Raw genomic sequence first — 26,355 nt, 5'->3', positions numbered from 1 at the left:
TGATCGATCTTTTATATCCCTATACCACCCATCATAATTTTTACACAATGTAAAAAAAGAAACTGAAATAAATTCCATATCCTTATGTAGAAGCCTCCACTGATTGCATGATGGTAGTACTGTCCATAAGAGTCCCGTAATACATACTCTTAACTATGGTTCTGTGAATGCTAAATGAGGGGAAAAGAAAATTTTAAAACATATATAAACAGCACTCTGTAAGATGCTTTGGCTTAGTGTATTTCCATTTAGTCTCACACTACAACCTGTGAGAAAAGTACTATCTCCATTTATAAAGACGATCAGAGAAGTCAAGATGACTATTCAGCGGGAAGGATTTATGCTATTTATGAACTCACTGCTCCACTCTCAAGATGTATGCCCATTTTATTCCATACTACCTTCTTTGAAGCAGCGTTTTAAGACTGGAGTTCCTTGGATGTATGAGTTTTCTATTGCTGTTGTAATATAATATTACAAACTTAGTGGTTTAGAATAATACAAATTTGTTATTTTAGAGTCCAGGAGGTCCAAAGTCCAAAATCAGTCTCACGAAGTTAAAATCATGATGTTGGCAGGGCTGGTTGCTCCTGGAGATTGAAGGGAAAATCTGCTTCTCAGGCTTTTTCTTCTCCTAGAAGCCACATGAACCCTTTGCCCTTGCACCTTCCTCACACATCACTCCAGCCTCCTGCTTCTGTCACATATCCAGCTACTGACTTTACCCATCTGGTCCCCTTTTGTAAGGGCCTTGTAATTACACTGGGCCCATCCGAATAATCTAGGATAATCAACAAACCTTTGCCATGTAGACTAATCTATTCACAGGTTCCAGGCATTAAGACATGGACATCTTTGGGGGCCATTATTTAGCCTGTAACACTAGGCATAAGCTCTGACTTTAGAGCCTGAATCCCCTAGGACTAAGAAGTGAAGATATTTAGCTGTCTCAACAATACCTATGCATTACAATCTTTTGTCAAAATGTACTGAACACAATAGAGAATCATTCAACCGAAGAAGACAGTTCATTTACTCACCTGCTCATTTATTATGAACCTTCATTTTGGAATTTTTTTTTTTTTTATGATAGTCACACAGAGAGAGAGAGAGAGAGAGAGAGGCAGAGACATAGGCAGAGGGAGAAGCAGGCTCCATGCACCGGGAGCCCGACGTGGGATTCGATCACAGGTCTCCAGGATCGCACCCTGGGCCAAAGGCAGGCGCCAAACCGCTGCGCCACCCAGGGATCCCTATGAACCTTCATTTTGATACATAAAATCCAATTCTTGTTTTTTCCTGAAAAATTAAAAGAAATTTGTAAGAAATGAGCAGTGTACCTTACACAAATTATAATGTGTGTTCTGGAAGGATATATAGGAAAGAGCATACTTGCAACTGCATTGAACTCAAAATAGAAATTTCAATTTTTGTTTTAAAGTTTTAATATAAAATGAGCCTACTCCTAGCTTGTATTTCTTACCAACTTAGCATGGCTTTTACCAAGAGGGTCTTTAAATTTTGACAGGTTAGTTTTCCAAAATGTATATGTTCAAGTATATATTATAAAGTTAGTGCTTCATTATACCCCCTCAGCAAAAAGAAAAGTCTAAACATGTTTAATGATTCAGTTTTTATATAACATAAGAACATTACTTAATGGTGCTTGAATTAACAAAATGAATTGAGCTAATTGATGACATCTCCTCTTAATGATACATTGACTTTCTGGGTCATCTTTTATACTTCTGTCACTCTCATTAGCCCATGGCCACTAGCATATGAGATGCCCTCTGGCATTTCTATAGATCAACTAAATGCGCCTGCTTCAATGCTAAGTCAGGGAGAAGCAGATTTCCTGCTGTCTTCTGACTCCTTTCTTTCTCCCACCCTGAAAATCATCAATCTTTCAAGTGTTAAATTTACTTTGGGGTCATAAATATATACTGGTGGAAATTTATTACCGAAGAACTCTGTTATATTGAGATAAAACCTTGATGAAGCATGAGGTTACATGTACAAAACTTTGACTACAAATAAAAATACCAAAATACAGCCTTTACTTTAATAAATACATTCAAACAAGCATTATTCCTTAAACATCAGCATTGCATAACGAAATATTGGCAGAACATGCCATGAGATTGATGGTTAAAAGAAAGAGAGAAATGTGTGTTACTAAGCTATAAAAAAGTGCATACATTTTGAAAAATATAACGCCTTCTACTAGAACATTAAGTCCATGAGTAAAATTGTAAAAATACTTAAACACAAATAGTTGTTGAAGATAAGGATACTAAAGGTATTAAAAGTAGAGTCTTCTGAAAAATCAAAGAACAAAGAGAAAAAAATGATCTTTTAGACAGACAAAAGACCTGAAGGTGAATATTAAATTTTATATACTTTTCTTTCTGAGTTGATTTAACCTCATGTGAACAATAGTTGTCTTGTAAATGGATGTATATGAACTTTAGAAACCAAACTTTCAAATGGAATTTATTTCAGTTATGCCACAGACTCAGAGAAATGTCACATTTATTCAGAGAGTTATTTGTTACTTAGAAGTTTAAGTGTTTTGACCAGTGAAGTTAACAACAAAATAAAAAAAGCTGAGCATAGCATGATTTAAAGAATGCCAATTTGTAACCCAGGGGATAGGTATTTGCATACTAATTGTAATGTTCCTGCTGTCACATTACCTTCAGCTTGAAGATCAGTCAGAAAAAGAAATTCGGCATCATCTGTGACAGTCAGACAGTGGAACGAAAAATGCCAGTGAAGTGAGTTGCTATTTAAAGCTATTTTTATCTCAGAAGATGTACAAATGAAACACTTGAGCCTTCATTAGTCTCGATGTTTTGTTTCCTTCATTTAAGATAAATATGCTAATTGTTGTCTTTCTGATTTATTTTTCCCCTTTCTCTATTGATTTCTTCTTCTTTTCTAAAATATGTCAACAATTCATGACTTGCTTTTGCAGTTAATTCTAAAGAAAGGTTATACAAGGGAGAAGAAACAGTGAGCTCTTTTTTTATGTGAAACTTCAAAATTATTAAATGTTAAAGTTTGAGACAAAAGATATCAATGATCCTTGCAAAAGTTATTCATTATTGTAATACTTATTAAGAAATTTGAAAACACATATTAAATGCTGGGTAAGGAAGCAGCTGTCACTTCCTGGAGCACATGGACTCCTTGCTTGAATTTCCCATTCTCCAGCACACTGCTAATTGAGTGTGAACCGCTAAGTTGTTGGATTCCACATTTTTTAATGCAATACAACTGGTTCTAGCTGGCACAATTAGCAAGATAACTGGTAGTTTTCACGCAGTTCCCATCTGGCCTGGCTCTTCTCCGGACACATAATATGGGGACTGCTGGCCTTGATGGCACGTGCTTAATGAAGGAAACAGAAAGGAAATTAGCCAAAACCCCATGAAACACTAAGTGCAATTTTGGCTCCAGATACACAGTGAATTTTCATGGCAAATCATACACATATGAAAAGTTACTCTGATTATGCATCACAATTATACAGGAAATGCACATACACTCCCAAATGAGAAGAATCAGACAAAAGCTCTGTTAGTTACAACTAAAAGAAAAAGAAAAAGAGAGAGAAAGAGATAACAGAGTGCCACATTATCGATTTATTTAAGATAACACATACCACGTAAAATTTAACCAAGTCAGTACATTTTTAAATTGACCACCTTCTTTTCTCCCCCAATTTGAATTCAATAGTTTAACATTTATGTAGTTACATTTTTTATTTTATTGTATTTTTTTTAAGATTTTATTTATTTATTCACGAGAGACACAGAGAGAGAGAGAGAGAGGCAAAGACACAGGCAAAGGCAGAAGCAGGCTCCACTCAGGGAGCCAGACGTGGGACTCGATCCCAGGTCTCCAGGATCACACCCTGCCTTGAAGGCGGCGCTAAACTGCTGAGCCACCCGGGCAGCCCTGTAGGTACATTTTTTAAAACACAAGATACATTTCTCACTCAAATCTAACATAAGAAGTGTCCTATTTTCATTTGACAATGTACAAGATTTAAGAATCTATCTTAAGACTTTCTATCAAATACTCAATTACTGCAATCCAGCTATTATTTGCAGGAAATGTTTATGTGAAAAGCAATAAACTATTACAGAAAAGGCATTTTCAAAGTATTCATTATAAATGTTCCAGAACGTGAGCAAAGTACGCTAGTGCTTATGTATATTGACTCATTCTAGGAAGAATTGTAAGAATAATTTGGGTTATAAGGAGACACACCTGTGTTTGAATTCCAACTGCCCATTAGTATATGCAAGATATTGCACCAATTATTAGCATCTCTGAGGCTCCTTATTCACTGGTAACAGTAGGATTAAAACAGACTGTCATTTGCAAAATTAAATAAGGCAAAGTATATGACATCCCTAACAGTATGGTATAGATTGTGAACATTCAATACATTGTTGTACCTTTTGATGCTAGTAAAAATATTCTTTCAGTTTATTCATATATAACAACAGTTTACTCTTCCACAGAATTATAAATATAAAATCAACCCAGAATATAAAAATTTAAACAACAAATTAAGAACATTATTCTTTAAAATAGTTGCATCTTACCTAGCTTCAGAAAAGTGAATTCTGCATTGCCACCAACTCTCCCTCATATCAGGTAGTTGATATGAAACCTTTCAAATGAAACTTGAAATTGGTTAGAAAATAGTGAGCTGAGAGCATTCCAGAATTTATCACACACCAGCAGAGGTATTCCTTCAGAGAGCCGAAGGGTAGATTTTCCTTTTATAATAATGAAGCATTTGGTGGGCCATAAATAATGCTAGAATATCCAAGTATCTCTAATTCTATTACCTATAATATTCTCTATCTATAGAAAACAATATTCTAGTATATCTCTCTAACTCAAAACACTAAAATTTTTTCCTTGATTTTACACCATTTCCCAGACTTTGTTTTTACTGTTTTCCACATCAATAAAGGTACCAAGAATAGCTACCATTTATTTAAATACTTCCATTCCTAAAAGACTCCTTTACATCTAATAAGGACTTCACTGAATATTCCTTTATCTTTTGGGGCGTGAGCAAATTTTGGCTCTTCCCAAATGACAAGACTTGCTTGCTCTAATGCCTTCTAGAGTGGATGTTGTCCATTTCCTCCAATTTCTCATCCCTCAGAGATGAGAGTGAGGTCCATGCTTCCCCTTGATGCTTTCACATCATGTCTCCTCTTCCCTCCACCATTAATCACACCCTTTGAAGCTAATGTAATTTAGCTCTAACCTTCAATAACCTTATCACTGTCACCTGCCAGCATCTTGAAAGCCATTGCACTGCTTCCATTGAAGGTTTTAATACCTGCCACTATTTGGGATCTTGCCATTCATTCATTATCTGTTTATATGTTCAGCAAACATTTTTGGACCAGACATAACTATTCTTGGTAGTAGAAAATAATATTTATTCCTATCATCAGATAGCCTATACAATGGGGAAGTGTATATTCATCCCTGAATGCTTTTCACCTAGATTGTTTCTCAGTGATTTTGTTTATGTTTGGTTTTCTGTGTGGGTTTTTTTTTTTTTTTTTTGGTGGCTTTTTCTCATTCAAAATGGGTATACTGTGTGGCCAGGCTTGGGCTCAAAACTCCTCACTGCTCTGTTCAGTAACATATATTTCACTTATACTAAATGGTTTGTAATATGAATACTCTGTTAACCACCAGAAACCAATCTTCAAATACAGATATTTTTAAACATGTGCATTTTAAATTATTTTTATGTCCATCTGAACGAGAAAACACTATTTCAAAATGGTTTCCCAGAAAATCTTACATCCCTAAGATTTAGTAAGTCAAGAGAGAAAGGGAAGTCAGCTGTCCACCACCAGGGAAGAAAGCTTCAGACAGGAAATATAAGTAATGGAAGAGAGTAAAATGAATTCCCAGTCAGAGAGCCCCCTTTCTGTACCCTCTATAAGGACAACTATTATCTGAAAATACAACCAGATCTGCAACAGCAGAGGGGAGCACAATCAATCCCAACACAAATAATAAAAACAGCAGCAAATTACAAGAAGTAATACAAGGTAAAAGCATAGCGATCGCTTCATGTAGTACATTTAAATGCAGTGCATTTATCAGTCACCCTGATATGCAAAGGTAAAATTTTATAAAAGTGACTAAATATGAGATGCTTTCTATTTTCTCATCAATCATTTTAATAAAAATTTTCAATTAGCTCATCCCTTTCCACATGTAAGTCATTTGCACTTCACAGATACATAATCTAATTTTTTTTTCTATGTAGCAGATGCTTTCTATGGATAGGAGCTTATCTCATCAGAATCTTAGTTTATTAAGGGGAATAATGCATGATATATTTGCATCTCAGAAAATTTATATCTTAAACCTGATTTACTATTTCTACATCACATCCCCAAAAGTATACCTTCTTCAGAAGACTTAAGTCTATAAATTTTTTGACTGCTTTGGAAAAGATATTACTCTGTCCTGACAGATTCTTATATTTAAATAAATCATCCCAGAACTGGAAGCATACCAGTCTGAGGAGAAATAAAGGCTGTCTCAGAGTGGGGTAAAGATTTCTCAAAATACTATAAATAAACACTTTTAAGATCATCACATGTTAGAAATTCTTAATTGAAAATTTTTAAGCTTTTTTGAGATATCTAATTATGACATGTATAATTTTATATACCATGAAAACTTAGAAAATGAATTATTTTCTAAGTCACTATTGTTATCATGATAACTTTTCAGGAATAGATCAGAGGAATGCCACATAAATTAACAATCAAAATATTTATAGTTGTGGGACACCTGGGTGGCTCAGCAGTTGAGCATCTGCCTTTGGCTAAGGGCATGATCCCAGGGTTCCAGGATTGAGTTCCACATTGGGTTCTCTGTGAGAAGCCTGCTTCTCCCTCTGCCTATGTCTCTGCCTCCCTCTCTGTCTCTCATGAATAAATAAATAAAATCTTAAAAAAATGTAGTTGAGAAGAAGAAATTCACTATGCTTCGTAGAACCATGAGCAATATTTCCCTTATGCCTTTATTGGAAGGTAAGAATTTGCAAATATTAATAACATTATAAGCTAGATTAATAAGTAATTTGCTGATGTCAAACTATATACCATTCTATATAGCTATTGCTGTCCAGTGTAGAAAACATTATACAATTTTTGTTGACCTTTTGCGGTTTGATTAATGATGCAAAGCTCTTTAAACAAATACACATAACTCAAATATTACTATAGGTTATAGAAGAAAAAGATCACAATGCTATTGTCAAGGGTAGATGTTGTTTCTACAGGTCACCAACAACAGACACAATGGCATGGTCTGAAAATATGGACACACTTTTAACCAACCAAGGTAAGACCCAACTAAGTTTAAAAATGTAATGATTAATAGTAAATCATTAAATTCTAAAAGTTGTAGTCATTATAGAACATGAGTTTGGTCATGTTTTGAAGCATGAGATTCCCAACAGTCACACAAATTTGTATGGGTCTCAAATCCAAATGGAATTAGGTTGGGCCTAAAAAAAGACATGATTATATAAACTCCAAACATTAATACAAAAAGAAAATCCCAAACAGGAAATAAGAAATTTGTCATTTTCTTAGATTCATTATCATTTGATGTATCTATGATGACTATTCTTGTTACAAGTTGAAAGAAACAAACTATTGAAAAGTTTAAAATTTAAGTAAATCACTTGTTTTGTCATGTCTTAGGAGCTAAAAAAACAGTTTTTTAAACTATTTCAACTGACATTCTCATTTTTAGCAAAAACAAAAACATATTTAATGTATTAATATGTACATGTGCTGATGTGTATTTATATTTAATAGTGGCTCATGAAGGTATTTTTATTTTCAATAAATAAAATATCCTGGAATTTGATCAAAGTAGTCATTTGGAATTTCTGTTTCTGTTATAGATAATTCTGTTTTACAGGAGTTTTATCTGATACAGGGGGAAAAAGGAATGGCACTACAGAGACATGTATTTAAAAATGTTTAATATTTAATATTGTTGGTACTAATCAAATGGAATGTCTACTTTAAATTTGTAAAGTCAATATCAGGATATTAGAAAAGTTTACATAATAAAGTTGGGTGAATTCTTCATGGCTATTCATTCATATACAAAATTAGATTGAATTAGACAGAATTATTCTGATTTTATGATTCTTAAATAATTAATTCCTAAAGTATAGACATTAAAATAATCCACATCATTCCTAGAATCCAGCTAAGGACATACTAAAGTCATCAAAGATATGAAATTGCATTTTTTTAAGTTTTAAATGGCGTGTTTCTTTTTTACTTAAGTATGTAACCAGTAGGACAAATCAGGTTTACTAAAAGCCTTGAGAAAGTATCTCTGCAGGGGGTGACTTGGCTGGCTTGAGTGGAGGAGTTCTAGGGGACAGCACCACCAAACAGAGGCAAGGAAGATGTCAGGCTAAAGGCAAATGTTTTCATCTGCAAACCTCCTGAGATTTTCTATTTCATCCCCACATAAAAAGTCACATATTTATTTGAGCAGCTGTTTGGTTTTTGCTTTTTATAATACCAGAAAAATAGCTTGAAAATTTGAAAATGCTTTTAATGCTCTATACAGCTAAATGACTTACTAAATTATCTGTTAAGTCGACTTGGGGATATGTCTTGCAGATACTGTGTATAAGCTCTCATGGTGGTTTCAATACCTAGTGCTCATTCCACTTGTCAGCCCCGTTGAGCATAACCAGTAGCCATTCCATTCTGTAGAGATTGTCCTCAGAGAATATCATTTTAATTGCATGGAGCATATTATTCCAAAGTCACATGAAATCTTTTGATCATTCAAATTGTATATAGAGAATAGAAGCGTAGTTCAATAAAATAGTGTGTCCAAGACAGAGATAACTAGCTCATTTTAGCTGTTTTCTCTGTTCCATTGTATCTCAAACCAAGTGACAGGAGGGGGAAAGAATTTGATAATTATTATCTCCAAGTAGTCCTTCATTAAAATTGCAAGATGTGAGAAAATAATAAATTTCTTGATCTCCTACTTCCCATCTCTCATGGATGCATTTAGATAATCCTCATTGGGAGGAAGCCTCATATGCCTTAATGATACACATAAAATATTGCCAGATAGGAATCTACAACATTCTTTCAGTATCACTAAAGTATACTTTATCCTCTATATAAAATAGATTTTAGCGTAAATTCTGTTTTGAACCCTCAAATTCATCACTGTTCAGACAAAACCCATGGAAATTTTAATTGAGTGTTACTAAAAGGATTTTTATAACCTAAATTTGTGTCACAGAAGCTTCTTGGATGTATTTTTAAATGCAATAAATGTGCAGTTAATTGAATTTTTTATAGTGCTCACATATTAACGACATCTACACTCTCCAATATTTCTACTGAGAATTTTAATTGGTACCTGATAACCTTTTGCAATGACTTGTTATTCCAACTCTATTTTGAATAATAAAAAATTATTAAATCTATTTTTAATTTCCCAATGTTTTTGATGCTTTAATCTTGCTCCCTGAAGCCTTTTCTATTTTCTCTCACTAAAATCACTTTATTTCTCACCTGCAGCAACCTGCAAACAGCTGACTTTGGCCCCTTTTCCATAAATTTCTCTCATGTTTTCTTTTCTACTAGTTCATTTTCTCTTTCCCTTATTCTCCAGAAGCTTATTTGTACCTACTTTGGAACCAAAAGGTTCAGATCTCTGAGTATGTAGTCAGGGAAGAGCTGTTTTGAGCACATGCAAAGGGGCCCTCGTGGCAGATGGAAGAGAAAAGCCACCAATGTTTTGGAAGGCAAATCTCTCCTGAGGCAAAAGTGCTGATGTGTATTTTCCTTCTCAGAGAGATCCATTGTCTCACTGATAAACAGATATTGACCTCAGAAAGGTGCAAACTGTGAAACCAAATAATATGAACTCAAGGTACTGCCTTAGTCCATTCAACTGCAGGAATGTGATAATGACCTTTCTAACCTGCTATCTAACTAGAAGCACACTCCTAACCCTACTCGTCCCTAAACTGATTTAGCCAGAATTACCTTCCTCAAATGAGCTCTTGGTATACTAAAGAAGAATATTGCAAGCCATATTTTGATGAGGAAAATAAAGAAAGGGATAGTCTAAACAGGTAGTCATAATCTCAAATGGGAATAATACTTGTGTAAATTTGGCTGAAAGTCAAATAATTGGGAGCAGTAGGACCTATGGGAATCACAGCCTGCAAAGCACTATCTCTGCTATGAAATTTAAAAGAAATAGCACATGCAAATCGAGACAAAGTAAACAAGCCTGCAGGTAAGTAGTCTAAAGTTTCTGGAGAAATGCAAGCTCAGGAGAATATCTGGGAGCAGGAGAGAAACACCATGCATAGGCTAAGTTAGACAGGTACTATGAGGGAAAATGGGGCACATTTTGCTTAGGGCAACACTGGAGAAAAGCTCATTTATTCCCTTTATTGACTTAAAATTGCCTATCACCACATAAAGGGGAGAAACATTCTCCCCAAGTATCTTGTTGGTTATTTTCTTGGTTTAAAGATTAGAATTGGCCAATATATTTGCTCAAATTTAACAAATGCCAGTCATTCCTTCTTTGCTTTGAGTCCAAACCCACACAATCTAACTCCCTAGTATCAACCTGTGTTTCCTCACCAACTCATAGCAACAAAGATATCCTTACTATAAAGTTAGTATAACATCATTAACTTGATTTGGGCTTAGTGAATCGAGTTTATGTATAAAACTAAGCCCATGGATTTCCTGTGAAGTAATTGCCATCAAAACTTTCCTCTAGGGGCAGCCCGGGTGGCTCAGTGGTTTAGCGCCACTTTCAGTCCAGGGCGTTATCCTGGAGACCAGGGATGGAGTCCCATGTCAGGCTCCCTGCATGGAGCCTGCTTTTCCCTCTGCCTGTGTCTCTGGCCTCTTTCTCTGCATCTCTCTGTGTCTCTCATGGATAAATAAAATCTTAAGGGAAAAAAAAAGAAAACAAACACTTTCCTCTAAACCTAGCTCCTAGGTGTTTCAGATCTGGAAAGAAAAAGTACAGGTTTTCTTTGTTAATGGAGCTAATTGGAAAATAGAGATAAGAATATTTTATTTTTATGATTATTGATCCAAAATAAGGTTTCCAAACTTAAAAACAAAGATATATAACTTAGAGATGGATGATAAATATTTGCCACTGATTACTCAGTAAATGCTCATTATTATACAATGTATTCATGTTGGTTATGTATATTGTACCCGTGATATACCATAGTTTTTCTTTTATATTTTATAGCTGGTTTGGATGCTTTTCGAACATTTCTAAAATCAGAGTTTAGTGAAGAAAACGTTGAGTTCTGGCTTGCCTGTGAAGACTTCAAAAAAACAGAAAGTGCAGAAAAAATTGCTTCTAAAGCCAAGATGATTTATTCTGAATTCATTGAAGCTGATGCCCCTAAAGAGGTGAGTAAAATATTCTAAGATAGTGAATATTCATCTCCTAGCAAATCTGCTCCCAATTATAAGACACTAAACCCATCTGAAAGGAAATCAAATTGTTGCTATGTAATCAAATAGAAAATGTCTGTAAACTCCAACAGAAGTGCCTTAAGATGATTCTATCTTTTACTGATTTAGCAAATATGTTACAACACCTACTATGTGCCAGATATGACCATAATTTTTTCCTTAGCACAACATACAGACTTTTGAAAATAGTGTCTATTATCTTAATTAACTCACTCTAAAGTTAACCCTATAGAAATGTTACTTAAATGTGTTCTAGTATTGCAAGTTCACTTTCGTTTATCCTTCTGCAAATCATGGTGATCAACATGGGATAAGAATTCTAGAATAGAATAATTTATGTAAAAATTAAGAATAATATGTGGGGGGAAATACAACTACTAACCAATAGCATGAATTCTTAATTTTTAATATTTTGGATGTCCACATTATGGTATGTAATGTCTTACTTTCCAAAAGAAGGGTTTGCTTACCTTATTTCTTTGATGGTAAAAATGAGCCAAAAGTGTGAGGCAAAGTTTCTGGTGATCATGATCCACCTGTGCTGCTTTAAGATCAGGAAGTAGAAATGGCCTTAGAGAAACCTGGGATGACTGATAATACCCATCCCTCAAAAAAGGATTCAGTGTGTATAACATCTCATTTATATTTGATTTCCTTCCCAGAACCAAAACCTTGATCATCTCCACATTTTAATATTTAAAATTTAAGCAATTTGTAGTTTAAAATTATTTAAATTCCTCACTGAACATATCAGATAAGCTAAGAATTTTAGTGCATAAGTAGTAAACAGAAAGCTACATTGCACTACTAGTACCAAACATAACTTACCAGTACAAGTCATCTTTCCTGCAGAGGCAAAAACATCAATTTGCTCTTAGGGGAGAGTTATCATATTTTCTGATCTAAAATTAGGATTTATGGTTTGAGGGAACCTGGGTGGCTCAGTGGTTGAGCGTCTGCCTTTGGCTCAGGGTGTGATTCCGGGGTCCTGGGAATGAGTTCCACGTCAGGCTCCCTGCATGGAGCCTGCTTCTCCCTCTACCTGTGTCTCTGCCTCTCTCTGTGTGTCTCTCATGAATAAATAAATCAAACATTTAAGAAAAAAGGATTTATAGTTTGAGAAGGGTTATTATACTTATGTGGACAAAGAATAGAATAGGTGAAATTAGAACATTAAGTGGCTGTATCAATAGTTCAAGTTTTAATTGACATTAATTACTGCTGCCTACATTGGCTAGTGTAACTCTACAGACATATGAGCTACCAAAGGAATTCATGGGGGCAGGGGAGGTAGGGTAAAGAATTTTAACTGCTGTGGAGCTATTTCAACATTAATTTCCCAGTCACCATCTAAGAATCAATAAATAATTCTGGAAAATTGAAAATATAGTATATGAGATTTGTCAAGTTGATTAATGTGTCATTCCCTAAAAGGCCTTGAAATCAGCTCTAAAGATATCCTATTTATTGTGATATTGATTTGAAAGCCAGATTTTTTTCTTCTGTATGAATTCAGCTAATTAATAGTGATTGTTTAGAATAACATTCTCAAACATTTTGCATGAAGTCTTCTAATAAGAAATGTTATCTTTTAATTATAGTTGAATTCAATCTTATATAATAAATTACCAATTTTGACAAAATAGTTTTGTATAGTTTCCTAATCTTTTCTTCCAAAATAAATTTATATGGTAATAATTTAAATAAATAGCACAATTATTTTAGGATATAAGATTTTTATGGCTTTTTATACTTTGTCCATCTAATTAATTTGACTAAGTAGTATATAATTAAGTTATGGCTGCTTTGCAACTAATAGATTATATCTTCTCCTTGAAGTATCTAAAAATATTATTATTAAATATGACAAAATTTACTGAAAACAAAGAAATATATAGATATACATTTGAAGTAGTCACTATCTTTCCTATTATTTAGCATTAGTTGTTTCCAGTTCAGCAGATTACTAAATTTCACTACCCAAATTACTCATTGGTATTTGGCTCCCATATACCAACTAGTCATCAAAGTATTTCTCTGTAGTCCATCAGCTGTATGTTAAATATAATACAATTGTGAGTATGTTGACTCATTAAACTGATTTTTTGAGTGCCTGTCCCCACATTGAAGTCACAGAGAAGGACAGACTGACATGTAATCAAATCAGTCAAATACACAATAAGCAATATAATAATAAAGCCACATTTAAAGTTCATTATTAGCACACTGGAAAAGTGATTACATGTGGAGAGTTAAGGGATACATTTTCAGGGTGATTCACACATGAAAATGTAGGTCATGAGAAAAGTAATATCAAGACAGCAAATGAAAAAATATTTCAGACTAAGGAAACAGTGATATAACATGGAGGTACAAAGTTCCTTAGTGTTTCTGAAAATTACAAACATTTTGATATTGCTAATGAGAAGTGGAGGATGACTTTGCATAGGCAGCGGTAAAGATAAAGAAAGGGTGGGAAGTATTCTAGGTTTATCTACTAGGCAATCTTAACGTGACAAGATCATTTTTTTGGTCTGGAAGCTGGAAAACACGATCTTCATAAGTAAAAAGATTAATTCAAGAATGAGATTTATATAAGAATATTATCCATTTTTCCATATTCAATTATAGCTGTATAAGTGACTCTTAAAGAATCAAAATCACAACCAATTTTCCTGGTAGAAAAATCCTAAAGTAAAGAACAATAGTAAAGTCATGTTATCCAGGTGTCTATTAACTCCTATTTATTTTCTTCTCAACTGCTTGTGTCTATTTCCTCATCTATAAAATTGCTAACATAACTTAATTTTTAATTGATGCAAGTAGACAATTTACAATTAGACTATACTAAATTTACCAAATAATCCTTGTCTATAAATTGGCATTACTAATGATTCTCAATTTCCTGTTCTAACAGGCAGAGACAGCACACTGAACAATAACAAAAATTGAACTTTTAGGTCTCTATGAGAAATGATAATGGTAACTAGACTTTATGCCCTTTTCCTTACAGCATTACCTTTTCTCTGGTTTCTACACTAATAGAGAGCTAGTGCAATATAGTAGAAAATTGGAAGTTTAGAGATATCTTGACCTAAATTCAAATCCTGTAATCTTGGAATAAACTGTTTTATCTCTCTGAGCCTCAGTATCCCATCTACTAATTCATCTGTGAACCAAACACATTACCCACACAGGACACATGAGGATGATGAATGAGAATATGTGTCTATGGTTTATATCATGCAGAACAGCTTTTAAGAAATTGTAATCCCTTTCTTTTTTTTTTTTTTTAAACAAGTCACTGTAAGGGCTATAGTTTCAACCTGAAAATAACCATTAGAAGAACATGCTAGCAAATCACTAGTTTCAGATAAAAAGAGCTACTCATTGAATGGATTATACTTAGTTTCAGAAGAAAATACTGAGGAGAAAAAAAAAGCAAAGCTGGTATTTTAAGTGATTTGAAAATGAGAAAATTATTAGACAAGCAGTATTTTTTAAAGTGCCTCTACTTTGCACACAATAAGAACCCGTAGGTGTTAAAGAAATTCTTAAACTTTTAGTTATTCTCCCTTCCATTTGGGCCGCTAATTTCATATTACTTGGAAATGTTGAGAAAAGAATATTACTCTTTTTCAACAGAATGGAGCTGTTCAAAATATTTCAAATAAGATTTTCATATTAGTGAAAACACTAACAGATTTTAAATATTCATGTTATATTTATATAATTTATATAGATTTGTGTAATTTCTTTATATTGAAAAGGAAATTGGTCAGGATGGAAAATCTGTGATTAGAGAGAAAAATGTTTATATTTATGTTGATTGCCATTCTGTGAGAGTAGAAAATGTTCCAAATCAAAAACAATGTAATGTTTAAAATTATATAAATTCAACTGCATATTATCACCAATCCAGGAGCAAATACATTGGCAGTTTTTTAAAGTCAAAGAATATTAGTATGAAATACTTAATTCTTAAATGTATTTATTAAATGTGAAGACACCATAACTCATAAAAAAGAAACTATAGTCATAGAGGAGAAGGCATCTTAATGAGTATGTGCAGGACACTTTTTAAAATATCTATGTCTTCTTTTTAACTTTTATTTTTAAGGCAGTATGATGTTATTTATTGATGTATTTTATTTCACATCAGTAAATGCTTATTCTGTGCCTACTATTCACCTCCTTATAAGATAAAGTACCCCCATGGATGGGAAGCTCAGTTTAGTCAAGAGAACAGATTTTAAAAACACTTAAATATAATGCAATATGTTGTGTGAACCAGGCAGCTCGATAAGGAAATGCAAGAAAATAAAATAGGTTGAAACTATGGTTGGGCTCAAGAGAAACTTTAAAGCTATTTGGGTAAAAAATGAAAATTATGGAACTAGGAAAAAATACCAAAGCAATAAATGATTAAGTGCAAAAAAAAAAAAGTTACAGAGGAAATTTTTTGCATTATACCTAGAAGGATATAATGATTGAAGAGTAGTGAGACAAGATGTTGACATAAGGTCTTTATTTTAAATAAGGTCAGCTTTAACCAGAATCTCAAGGAAAGGAATTAGGTATATGAATTATTGGTAGAAAGAAGCTCACAAACATGGGCACTTAGAAGGATTTCTTGATATTACTGTCATGCTGATTTTATATTCTTAATCTTATATTCAATTTTTTTCTTTGCAGTTTGAAGTGCCCCTTCCCCAACATGTTGATATTTTTATCTGGCCCCACAAATTGTTTTTTATCAACAGTGGCCCCCAACTCTTGAATTATCTCCAAATAGAATGAGTCTGTTTATTTATTAATTTCCTAACTTTTCATACACTGATCACTAAGTGTCTGGCATATGCTAGGAAATGTGCTGGTGCAGACAAGAAAAAGACAGATACTCTGAATAGATAAAGCTAACCATTTTGAGGTTTTTTGTTAAAAATATTTTTTATTATTTTTGTTAAAAAATAATTGCAAGGGACACCTGGGTGGCTCAGTGGTTGAACATCTGCCTTTGGCTCAGGTCATGATCCAGGGTCCTGGGATGGAGTCCTGCATCCGGCTCCCTGCGGGGAGCCTACTTCTTCCTCTATGTATATTTCTGCCTCTCTCTCTGTGTCTCTCATGAATAAATAAATAAAATCTTTAAAAAAATTACAATATACTTTCATGAGAGTCGTGATAGGGAAACACAGGTGATGCAGTAGCATGCAACAGGAAAATTCAATTATAGTGGATGAGGGATCCCTGGGTGGCGCAGCGGTTTGGCGCCTGCCTTTGGCCCAGGGCGTGATCCTGGAGACCCGGGATCGAATCCCACATCGGGCTCCTGGTGCATGGAGCCTGCTTCTCCCTCTGCCTGTGTCTCTGCCTCTCTCTCTCTCTGTATCTGTCATAAATAAATAAAATATAAAAAAAAAAATTTATAGTGGATGAGAAGGTGTACCTCAAAAGAAGTAATTTGTGAGCTTTGACCAGAAATAGGAATATAAAGAAAAAGAAGACAATGGGGGAGAAGGATAGAAAAGGAAGAGGAAGTGAAACAATGGACCAGCCAGTGCCTAGAAGGCTAGTCCAGTAGAGAAGAAAGCCTAGCAATCTATGCCTCAGAGTGTAAAGTGAGGCAGCTGCACCTCCTGGATCCCAATAATTTCCTCCTCCTTATTCATTTCATCTTAAAATAAAGGGTCTGAAAAAGAGAGAAGAGAAAAAGGAAGAGATTGAGAAGCATGAGAAGGAAAAGGGGTAGGAGGAAGAGAGGTAAATGAAGAGAAAGGAGAATCTAGAAAAACTATACGTAACATGTGCACAATGCTCTTATGTAGATTATGTCATCTGACCATCATGGTCACTATCTTAGGGAGGTATTGCAATCATCCACATTGTACAGGTGAAAATGAACTGAGCCCTAGAGAAAAAATAATGAGCCTTGCAGTCATAAAGATACAAAAGATCATGAGGAGAGAGGTCTACAGCCTACGCTTTTAGGTTTCAAATTCCTTTCTCTAGATCTACTATTTATTTTTAAATGTTTGTAATATAGCCTGGGGACATTGATGTTTTGCTAAAGGCAAAAGCATAAAATTATCTTGGTGCATGGAGTCTATCTTCTTTTCTGTCAAAAAGCTTTATTTCTCTTCTCATATTCTCGTTAATTTGTATAACTTCTTAAACCATGAAGTTTAGATTCAAATATGGCATTAAGAGGGAAAAGAGTTTCAGGAGTATTTGTTCTAAATAATTTGCAGTATCACTTTGGCCCTCTGAAAAATGGGTTGCTGTATTTCAACTCAAAAAGAAGACACTCGGCTGTTTTTTGAACTTCTGTGTGTCTCTGTGCTACTGAAACTAATCTTGGATAAGCATGTTTGGGTTGGGGAATGCAACCAGTCAATCTGACTCCCTTCCAGCTACTCCAGATAGTTTTTGCTTATGTACATCTATTTTTAGCAATCCATATACAGTATGTACATCTATTTTAGCAATCCATATACATTACCCATATACATTATGTACATCTATTTTTAGCAATTTGTGTGATTGCATATGTTATGATTTCTTCTGTTTCTTTTGCCCTATTTGAGATGTTAATACTACTTCCCAACTCGTGTCACTCATTTCTGTCTCTAAGAGCATTAAGAACAAAAGGATAAAGTCCTGTTGCAGGCATGGATTCCATCTAGATGTTACAAACTTTGCCATTCTCAGTTTTAATAGCCACCCTTAAGAACATATTTCAGAATATTCGTTTTCCTTTAATGATGCCAAAAATGAAGCAATACAAGAGATGTTCATGGAGATTAAATAGAATTATGTAACCAAAAACATGATTATAGGGGGCTTTAATTGTTAAGCTTGTTGTACAATGAGGTCTAAGATGCTGCTTGCTCCATTTTAGTCAGATGTTTTACATACGCGTGCACACACCCTGTGCGTGATGGCAGTCTCTTGCCACACTATCCATTCTAAATGAGGAAAAGGCTATCTAATTTGAATGTGAAAACACAATTGAAAACTTTTCATTCAAATTATGTAAAGAATATAGAAAGCAGAGTGGAGGGTCACAGGAAAGCCAACTAGTACATTTTAAAATGTATTCTTTCTGATAGAGTAATTTGTTGAAAACCAAGAAGATTTAAAACTGCTGGCGTAGTAAAGGGGAATTTGCCTGGCACACTTTATAGTTAACAAAATCACATGAGTATTAAAATATTCTGGATCTTTAGAATAAAATTGTTTTTAAACAACTACCTCAAACATCATTCAGAAGGCAGACATTTTAATGTAATGGATTGCTGTCAATGTCACCTGTGTCAAGGCCTTTTCAAAATTGACAGAATTTAAAAGCCTCTAAATGGTTGTGATGACATCTCTACTGTCATTCGGTAAGAATCACAATTCTTTTCTGAGATTGACAGCACAGTGGGCTCAGATATCTAAGATAATTCATAATCTTTTGAAAAAAATAAGCAAAGGAAATATTCTATTTCTCAGAGTCCTTGAAACTAAAGTGTATCCACACAAACAAAATGCAAGTAACTATCATATTAGCAAGTAATATAACTGTTTATTTCCTTAGCTGATACACTGTCCAGCCCAGGCTCTGAACCTAAGATTTTGCGCAGCAAAGTCTAAGCTTCCCTGTAACTCCCAAGCGGTTCAGAATGCCTCAATACCATACAACTGGAGAGGCTGCAGCTTCAGGTCACCTCCTGATGGGATCTTACCTTTGATCTACTCCTCACTCAACATCTCCTGTCTTACTTTTTGAGATAGGAATTTACACATGTCTTCTGGTAGAACTCAATCAAAAATCACAGCTGAGATGAAGGCAAAGTTGAGGGTGCAGCTTAAGACATGCCTCCAGCACTGATTCTTTTAGAGAAATTTATCTATCTAGCCTAACATCTTCACTTTTTTCCAGTTACTGAAATTTTAAGGGATTTGAGAAGACAAGGCACTTTTGATAGCCTAATTCTCACACCTCACCCAAATTGGCTTCTCAGGGGGTATTTAACAAAATAGATTACTCTCTCTTAATTGAAATACTATCTTCAATTGACTTCTAGTATTTGATTTCTTCCTTCCTTACTGACTGCTCTTTAGCAATTTCTTCTGCTATTTGATTCATAACCCAACAGACACTATTAATGAGGGAAAGCAATCCTCATTTAATTTTTGCTTACATTCATTCTCCTAATGATTTCCTCTGGTCCCATATATTTTTTTTTTCAAAGATTTTACTTATTTATTTAATGAGAGGGAGAGAGAGCATCATCTGGGGTCCAGGGGCAAGGAAGAGAAGCAGAGTCCCCACTGAGCAGGGAAACATAACCTGAGCCAAAGGCAAATGCATAACCAACTGAACCACCCAGGTGCCCAAGGTCCCATATTTTTAAAAGAGCTGCTCAAACTTAACAAATTCAAATCTGAGCACTGATAATTCTGTTCAAAACTTTCTTCTACCTGAGTCTCCCCATCTCACTTAATGGCAACTCTTTCTTAATTTGCTCTAGATAAATAACTGGTAGTCATCCTTGATTCTCTTCCAACTGATTCCCTATGTCCATTCCAGCAACACTTTCTGTCATCTCATTCTTCAGAATATTGCTAAAATCCAGCCATTTGTAAAGTTTTTGTCCCTCATCCCAGCACACTATTCAATCACAAGATCCATCCGGTATACTTTCTAGATATCTTTAAAATCTACACACTTCCCACCAATCCCTGTGACATTACACAGCCACATTCATCATCACTGCCCACCTGAACTTCTGGTAAGATTTTCTCATTTTTCTTCCTTTTATCCACACCCAGCTATTACACCACATGGAAACCAGTGATATGTTTTTTTTCAAACATGTGTTTACATCATGCCCTTACTAAAATTCTTCCCATTGCTCTCAGGTTAAGTAAAAATTCCTTACCAAAAAATCTACAAGGTGTCACGTGATCTGGTACCTTCACTCCTTTCCAGGTTCTTGCCTTTCCTCCTCTCATAAACCACTGGGCTTCTGTCAGCTTACCTGCCCCTGTGTAAATTCCTTCCTCAATCTATCTATATTTGTGACAATACTTTGAAAGCCTTCTTAAAATCTCACTTCCTTCAGAAAGCATATTTTTTCCTCTGGATTGCTTTCTCAAAATCTGTCTTCTTGATTGACTTTTCACTTTAATTACCTTTGTATCTTCAGATCCCTCACACAATCTCTAAGCACCTACTCAATACGATATTTCAAATAAATAAATTCTAGGAATGGCTATAAATGAAAACCTACTTTCTCAGATACATATTAATGTTTTTCACAGAAAAATAGGGATAATAATATTGCATATCATATAATTGTGCATAGGTGACATAAAGTAGCCATAGAAAGATAGTATATCGGTACTAATAGTTTAATAAATAATAGCATTATTGACAGTCAAAATAATCATGCTTAAATATCATTATGCTTATTTTAGAGATAATGCCAGTGTTCAAATATTTTGCCAGGGAAAAAGATAGAGTAACCAAGGAAAAAAATCTAGGGAGAGACTTGGGATAGAACTGAGAGAATGCATAGCTGCTTTGCTCATATTTTGAGGGGCATGCAGAGAAAAAGGGAATTAGCAAAAGAGATAGGGGAAAAGACAACTAATACATTAAAAACAAGTTAATTTCATGTCATGAACTATTGAATTTCCTTTGTAGTGACAAATCTTTCTCTGATAATCAGACTGAATAATTAATACTAAAAGAAGCCTTTGTATCTAAATTTGTTTAAGTAAGGAATCAAATTTATTAAGATTTATAAATCAAAATAATATATAATGACAAAGAATTTATAGTGGCTTTCCTTCTGTGGCCAAGGAAGGCTTCTCAGAGGATATTCAACTTAAGCTAAATCATAGAGGATAAGGAGAATCTGTACAGAATAAAATTGTGGGGGCGAAAGGGATTTTAGATGGTGAAAACAGCATAAACAAGCTGTAGGTACCAGATTTGCTTTGGGAACAGAGTGTAGACTAGTTTTATAGATACTGCTAAGGAAAGTAGATGATTTTGAAACGACACATTGAAGTCTGAGTATGAGGAAGCTCAAATGCCAAGGTAAGATATTTACAGTTTATGTTATAAAAAATAATGGATTTTCAGCTGAATATTCATATACTGTTAGTGATATTTTGGTGAAATTGATATAGTTATGATTTCACAAATTCAGAAGGGAAAGATATTGTTAAGAAGAGGTATCAGACTAGAGGCAAATTTCAGAATTTGGTAAAGAGATTCCATTATAAAAGGCTAAAGGGAGAAAGAAGAGTGAAAATGAAAAGGGCCATTGTGAAATTACAAAATAATAAGGCAAATGAAGGAAAAATAGAGAAAGAGATCAAAGAAAAAAGAGGTGTCAGAGATGATTCCTATGTTTCAAGCTTGAAGAACTTGGAGAAAAATAATGACATTTATACAAACATGTGGGTGTGATGTTTTGTCACTGACATTAAGCTGAATTGCCAAGACACAGCCTCATAAGACTACTAATTATCTCCTGGGATTAGTATATCTGCTCATCACTCAGCTATCATAGCTGATGCTGGCAGTTCCTTGGTAGGAAAACAGACAAGTTAGAAAAATGAGAGGGATAAATCAGAAATACAAGTTTCATCTATTTTAATAAATATTAGTTTACCAGTATTAAGTTGAAATGGGATAGTTCTCTTTAAAATTTAAACATGATTTTTAATAATATAGAAACTTTTTTTTCACTTTACTTATGCAGTGTATATTTATTGAGTCCTTACATGGTGCAAGGCATAGAGAAGGATGGACAAAATGTAAATATAGTCTAAGTAACACAAAATTCTTGGACGGGTCTAAAAGGAAAACAATCCACACATAAACTTCACAGGGTAGATATTACTTGAATATAGCCTCATGGACATAAAAACCTGTGAATGACTTGGTAAAAGAAGTGACTTTCAGACAGACTAAAAAATGTTGATAGGTGGGGAAAATACAAGGAATTTGAGGGAAAGTGTCTAGCTTGGTAAAAATACAGGGCACACATAGAGGAGAAAAAAAAATGTGTAAGTTAGGATTATGTTGTAAAGGCCACGAATGTCAAAATCAAGGCTTTATATTTTTTTAATTAGGAAATAGGGAGTTATTGCACGTATTCATTTCTGATTAAAATAATAAGCTGGGTTACCTAGGTGGCTCAGTCGGTTAAGAGTCTGCATTCAGCTCAGGTCATGATCCTAGGGTCCTGGGATCCAGCCCGAGTCAGGCTCTCTGCTCAGTGGAGAGCCTACTTTTCCCTTTCCCTCTGTCCCCCCTCCTCATTCTCTCTCTTGCTCTTGTTCTCACTCTCGCTTTATCTCAAATAAATAAAATCTTGATGCACCTGGTTGGCTCAGTGGCTGAGCATATGTCTTTGTCTCAGGTTGTAACCCCGGGGTCCTGGGATCGAGTCCTACATCAAGCTCCCCATAGGGAGCCTGCTTCTCCCTCTGCCTATGTCTCTGTCTCTCTCTCTGTGTCTCTCATGAATAAATAAATAAAATCTTTTAAAAATAAATAAAATAAAATAATAATAAGCCAACACTATGTACCAGGCACATACCAGCCCTGCTATCAGTGAAACCTCTGCCCCATCAATGGATAAATGAGAAAAATTGCTATACTTACTATTACAGGGAATACATAGTTAAGCAAATTGTAGATGATACCATTACACAACAGTTAAAGGAAGAAATAGGCAACATTTATTCTCATATCCTCACAACACAATATAGGATTTATGAAACAGACTACCCTAGATGTTTAAAAAACACTGCAGGAGCTTGATCGCCACCCACTATGAGGCAGGCAATGGATTGGGTTTCAAACATGTCATCATGAACTTCCCTCCTCAGATCCCTTCAGTGTCTTCCTGTTGCTTTTAGGAGAAAAATAAGAACTCCCTACACTGCACGTAAGCCCTGTAAAACTCGTAGGCAAATCTCATTACAGGAACTTTCTTTCTCACATCCTATGCTCTAGCCATCCAGGCATAGTGGCTTTTCAGAACCTAAATTCTTTGTCACATCAGGGACTTTGAATTTGTTATTTTTCTGCTAGAAACGTTTTCTCCCCCAGACTCTTAGAGGACTAGCTTCTTCTCATCCTTCAACTTTATTTCTAAAATAATACTATTTATTTAGTTGCCAGTTATCATTTCTCAAGTATAGAAAGCATTTGGTACGTAATAGATACTCATAAACATTTGTGGAATCAATGAATATATGGATCATTTTATTTTAATTATTATAAAAACTCAGTCAAGAAATACTTAACAATGAGGAAGTATTCCTTAGAAATAGTAAAATATTCAACCAAGGTCACCAAGATACTGTTAGAGCACAGATTAGAAAATTATCCCAAAGTCTTTCCACTGCCCTCCACCATATTCCTACAGGAAGGAAGGAAAAATTGATTCTACATTTCAAGGCCTTCAGGAGTTGTAGCATTTGACCTGAAACTTTAATGGAGGATGTAGGAGGATGATCAGGGGAATAAAATTGCAGATGTGGGATTACTCAGTAGCTGAAATCCCTAGGAAAAACATCTGTGAACAAATAGTGTTCTTTTTCTGATTCTTTTCAAATTAAAAGTTTTTTTTTTCTTCTTCTCTTCTTCCTGGAATAATAATATTAAAATATTTTGATATTACTTATCTCATTTAGTACTTGAAACACTTTACACTTTAAGATTGATGCTATTATTATTCCTTTTTATACCATGGAATCAAAGATTAAAATAAATTATAGAACTTGCTTCACTCATATGAATAGCAAGTAAGTAGCTGAGGGAAGGTTTGATTATAGGTCTGTCCGCCTCTTTTAACCTCAATTCAATAGGCACAAATTGCCATTTATAGTCTTTCTTTTACCAGACCCCCAAATTATGGCATTTTTACAATCTCCCTATTTTGCCAAGAGACATGTTAATTCTATTCAACAAATATTTATTGATTGCCTATTATGTGGTAGATATTCTGCTAAGTGCCAAAAAATAGATGGATGAATACGACAGATATAGCACCTGCCTTTCTTGAGTTTTTAATTCTAAGATTCAAATTTCTTTTGCACTTCATGAATATTTTCAATTTAAATTAGACGACTTGGATGCGAAATTTTCTGCTTAGCAGAATATATCCTGGAATATGTATAGCGTTGGACAAGTATCTTCACAAGGTTTGGGGCATTTTACAAATTTGTAGATGAATGGTGTATTCCAATGTAATAGATCTGTGTTAGCCCTTACAGAGGATACTCACATATGGTAGTGGTGTAGGGACAGAGATATGCACACGCACACATGCATACACATATAGGTCTATTCTGTGGAAGGCATGGGAGTCAGTGAAGACGGGGATGTTATTTGGTTTATTTTGGCAAACAAAAGGAAACATAAATTAGAATGAAAAGCAATGTTGTCTGGGAAACAAGAAGGGGAAGTGTGGAAAATGGGAATGTGTTGATAGAAGCCAACCTACTAAATTTTAGTTATTGTTCTGCCTATGGAAAGTATATTATAGGTATTAGAGTTAAAGTACTAGAAAAAAAAAGATTTGTGGGAAAATAAATTTAGAATGATGAAGTATTTTGCTTGATTTTTCACTTTGCCATTTTTTTATAATCTCAAAATAAGGCTTTACCTCTGTTCTCTGTCAATGCTGTCTCAACCTAGAAAAAATAATTATTTTTAAAAGATTTTATTTATTTATTTGAGAGAGGGAGGGAGTATGAGAGAGAGAGAGAGAGAGAGAGAACACCAGTAGGGGTAGAGGCAGAGGGAGAGGGAGAAGCAGGCTCCCCTTTGAGCAGGGAGCCCAATGCAGGGCTCCATCCCAAGGCTCTGAGATCATGACCTGAGCCAAAGGCAGACTCTTAACCAACTGAGTCACCCAAGTTAGATTTTAGTCTTTGGTCAGTCTCTTTGAATACAGCATGCTTTAGTTTGCTGTTGGCTTCTTCCTCAAAAGACCATTTTTTTACTGTCCTCTCCATTAAAAATAAGAAAAGGTCACTGGGTGGCTCAGTGGTTGAGTGTCTGCCTTCACCTCAGGTCGTGTTCCTGGGGTCCTGGGATTAAGTCCATATCAGGCTCCCCACCGGGAGCCTGCTTTTACCTCTGCCCATGTTTCTGCCTCTCTCAGTGTGTCTCTCATGAATAAATAAATAAAATATATTTTGAAAAAAAGGAAAAATAATTAAACCAAACATGTGTTCTACATTCCAGAAAAAAAAAATGCACGACTTTTCTGCTGTTTTGCATCGGATTAACTTTGTGTTTTGAAAAAAAAATTCAAACTATATATATATATACATATATATATATATATATACCAACTGTATAAGCCAAGTATTCCTTGATTAAACTAATGTAATGATATGCAAACTTATTTCCACAGATCAACATTGACTTCAGTACCAGGGACCTCATCTCAAAGAATATTGCAGAACCAACTCTCAAATGTTTTGATGAGGCTCAGAAGTTAATCTATAGTCTTATGGCCAAGGATTCTTTTCCTCGATTTCTAAAGTCAGAGATTTATAAGAAACTGGTAAATAGCAAACAGGTTGGAAATCATAAGAAATGGCTCCCCTTCTTGTAAAGAAGGTAAATGATGAACTAATAATCAGGTACTAATTTGGGAGAAAACAAGTGACAGAAGAGATCAACTCTTAATCACTATACTCAAAGTTAGAATGTTTTAAATATCCAAAA

The 26,355-nt window shown here is 34.5% G+C and overlaps 1 protein-coding gene across 1 annotated transcript; it reads left to right on the top strand.

Moving 5' to 3' along the window:
* The first annotated feature begins 2,769 nt into the window (after positions 1-2,769).
* RGS21 (regulator of G protein signaling 21) lies at positions 2,770-26,242 on the top strand. The gene is made up of 4 exons (XM_038585920.1): positions 2,770-2,780; positions 7,340-7,416; positions 11,365-11,531; positions 26,039-26,242. The coding sequence occupies exons 1-4, from the start codon at positions 2,770-2,772 to the stop codon at positions 26,240-26,242; spliced, it is 459 nt and encodes a 152-aa protein (XP_038441848.1).
* Positions 26,243-26,355: the final 113 nt, after the last annotated feature.

This window comes from Canis lupus, chromosome 38, assembly GCF_011100685.1.
Source record: "Canis lupus familiaris isolate Mischka breed German Shepherd chromosome 38, alternate assembly UU_Cfam_GSD_1.0, whole genome shotgun sequence".
Classification (NCBI taxonomy): domain Eukaryota; kingdom Metazoa; phylum Chordata; class Mammalia; order Carnivora; family Canidae; genus Canis; species Canis lupus.
This window is presented reverse-complemented; position numbering and strand designations above follow the sequence as displayed.

Coding starts and splice junctions, on each gene's coding strand:
- RGS21 (XM_038585920.1), top strand. Junction 7,417..11,364: donor CACACTTTTAACCAACCAAG/GTAAGACCCAAC, acceptor TATATTTTATAG/CTGGTTTGGATGCTTTTCGA. Junction 11,532..26,038: donor AAGCTGATGCCCCTAAAGAG/GTGAGTAAAATA, acceptor TTATTTCCACAG/ATCAACATTGACTTCAGTAC.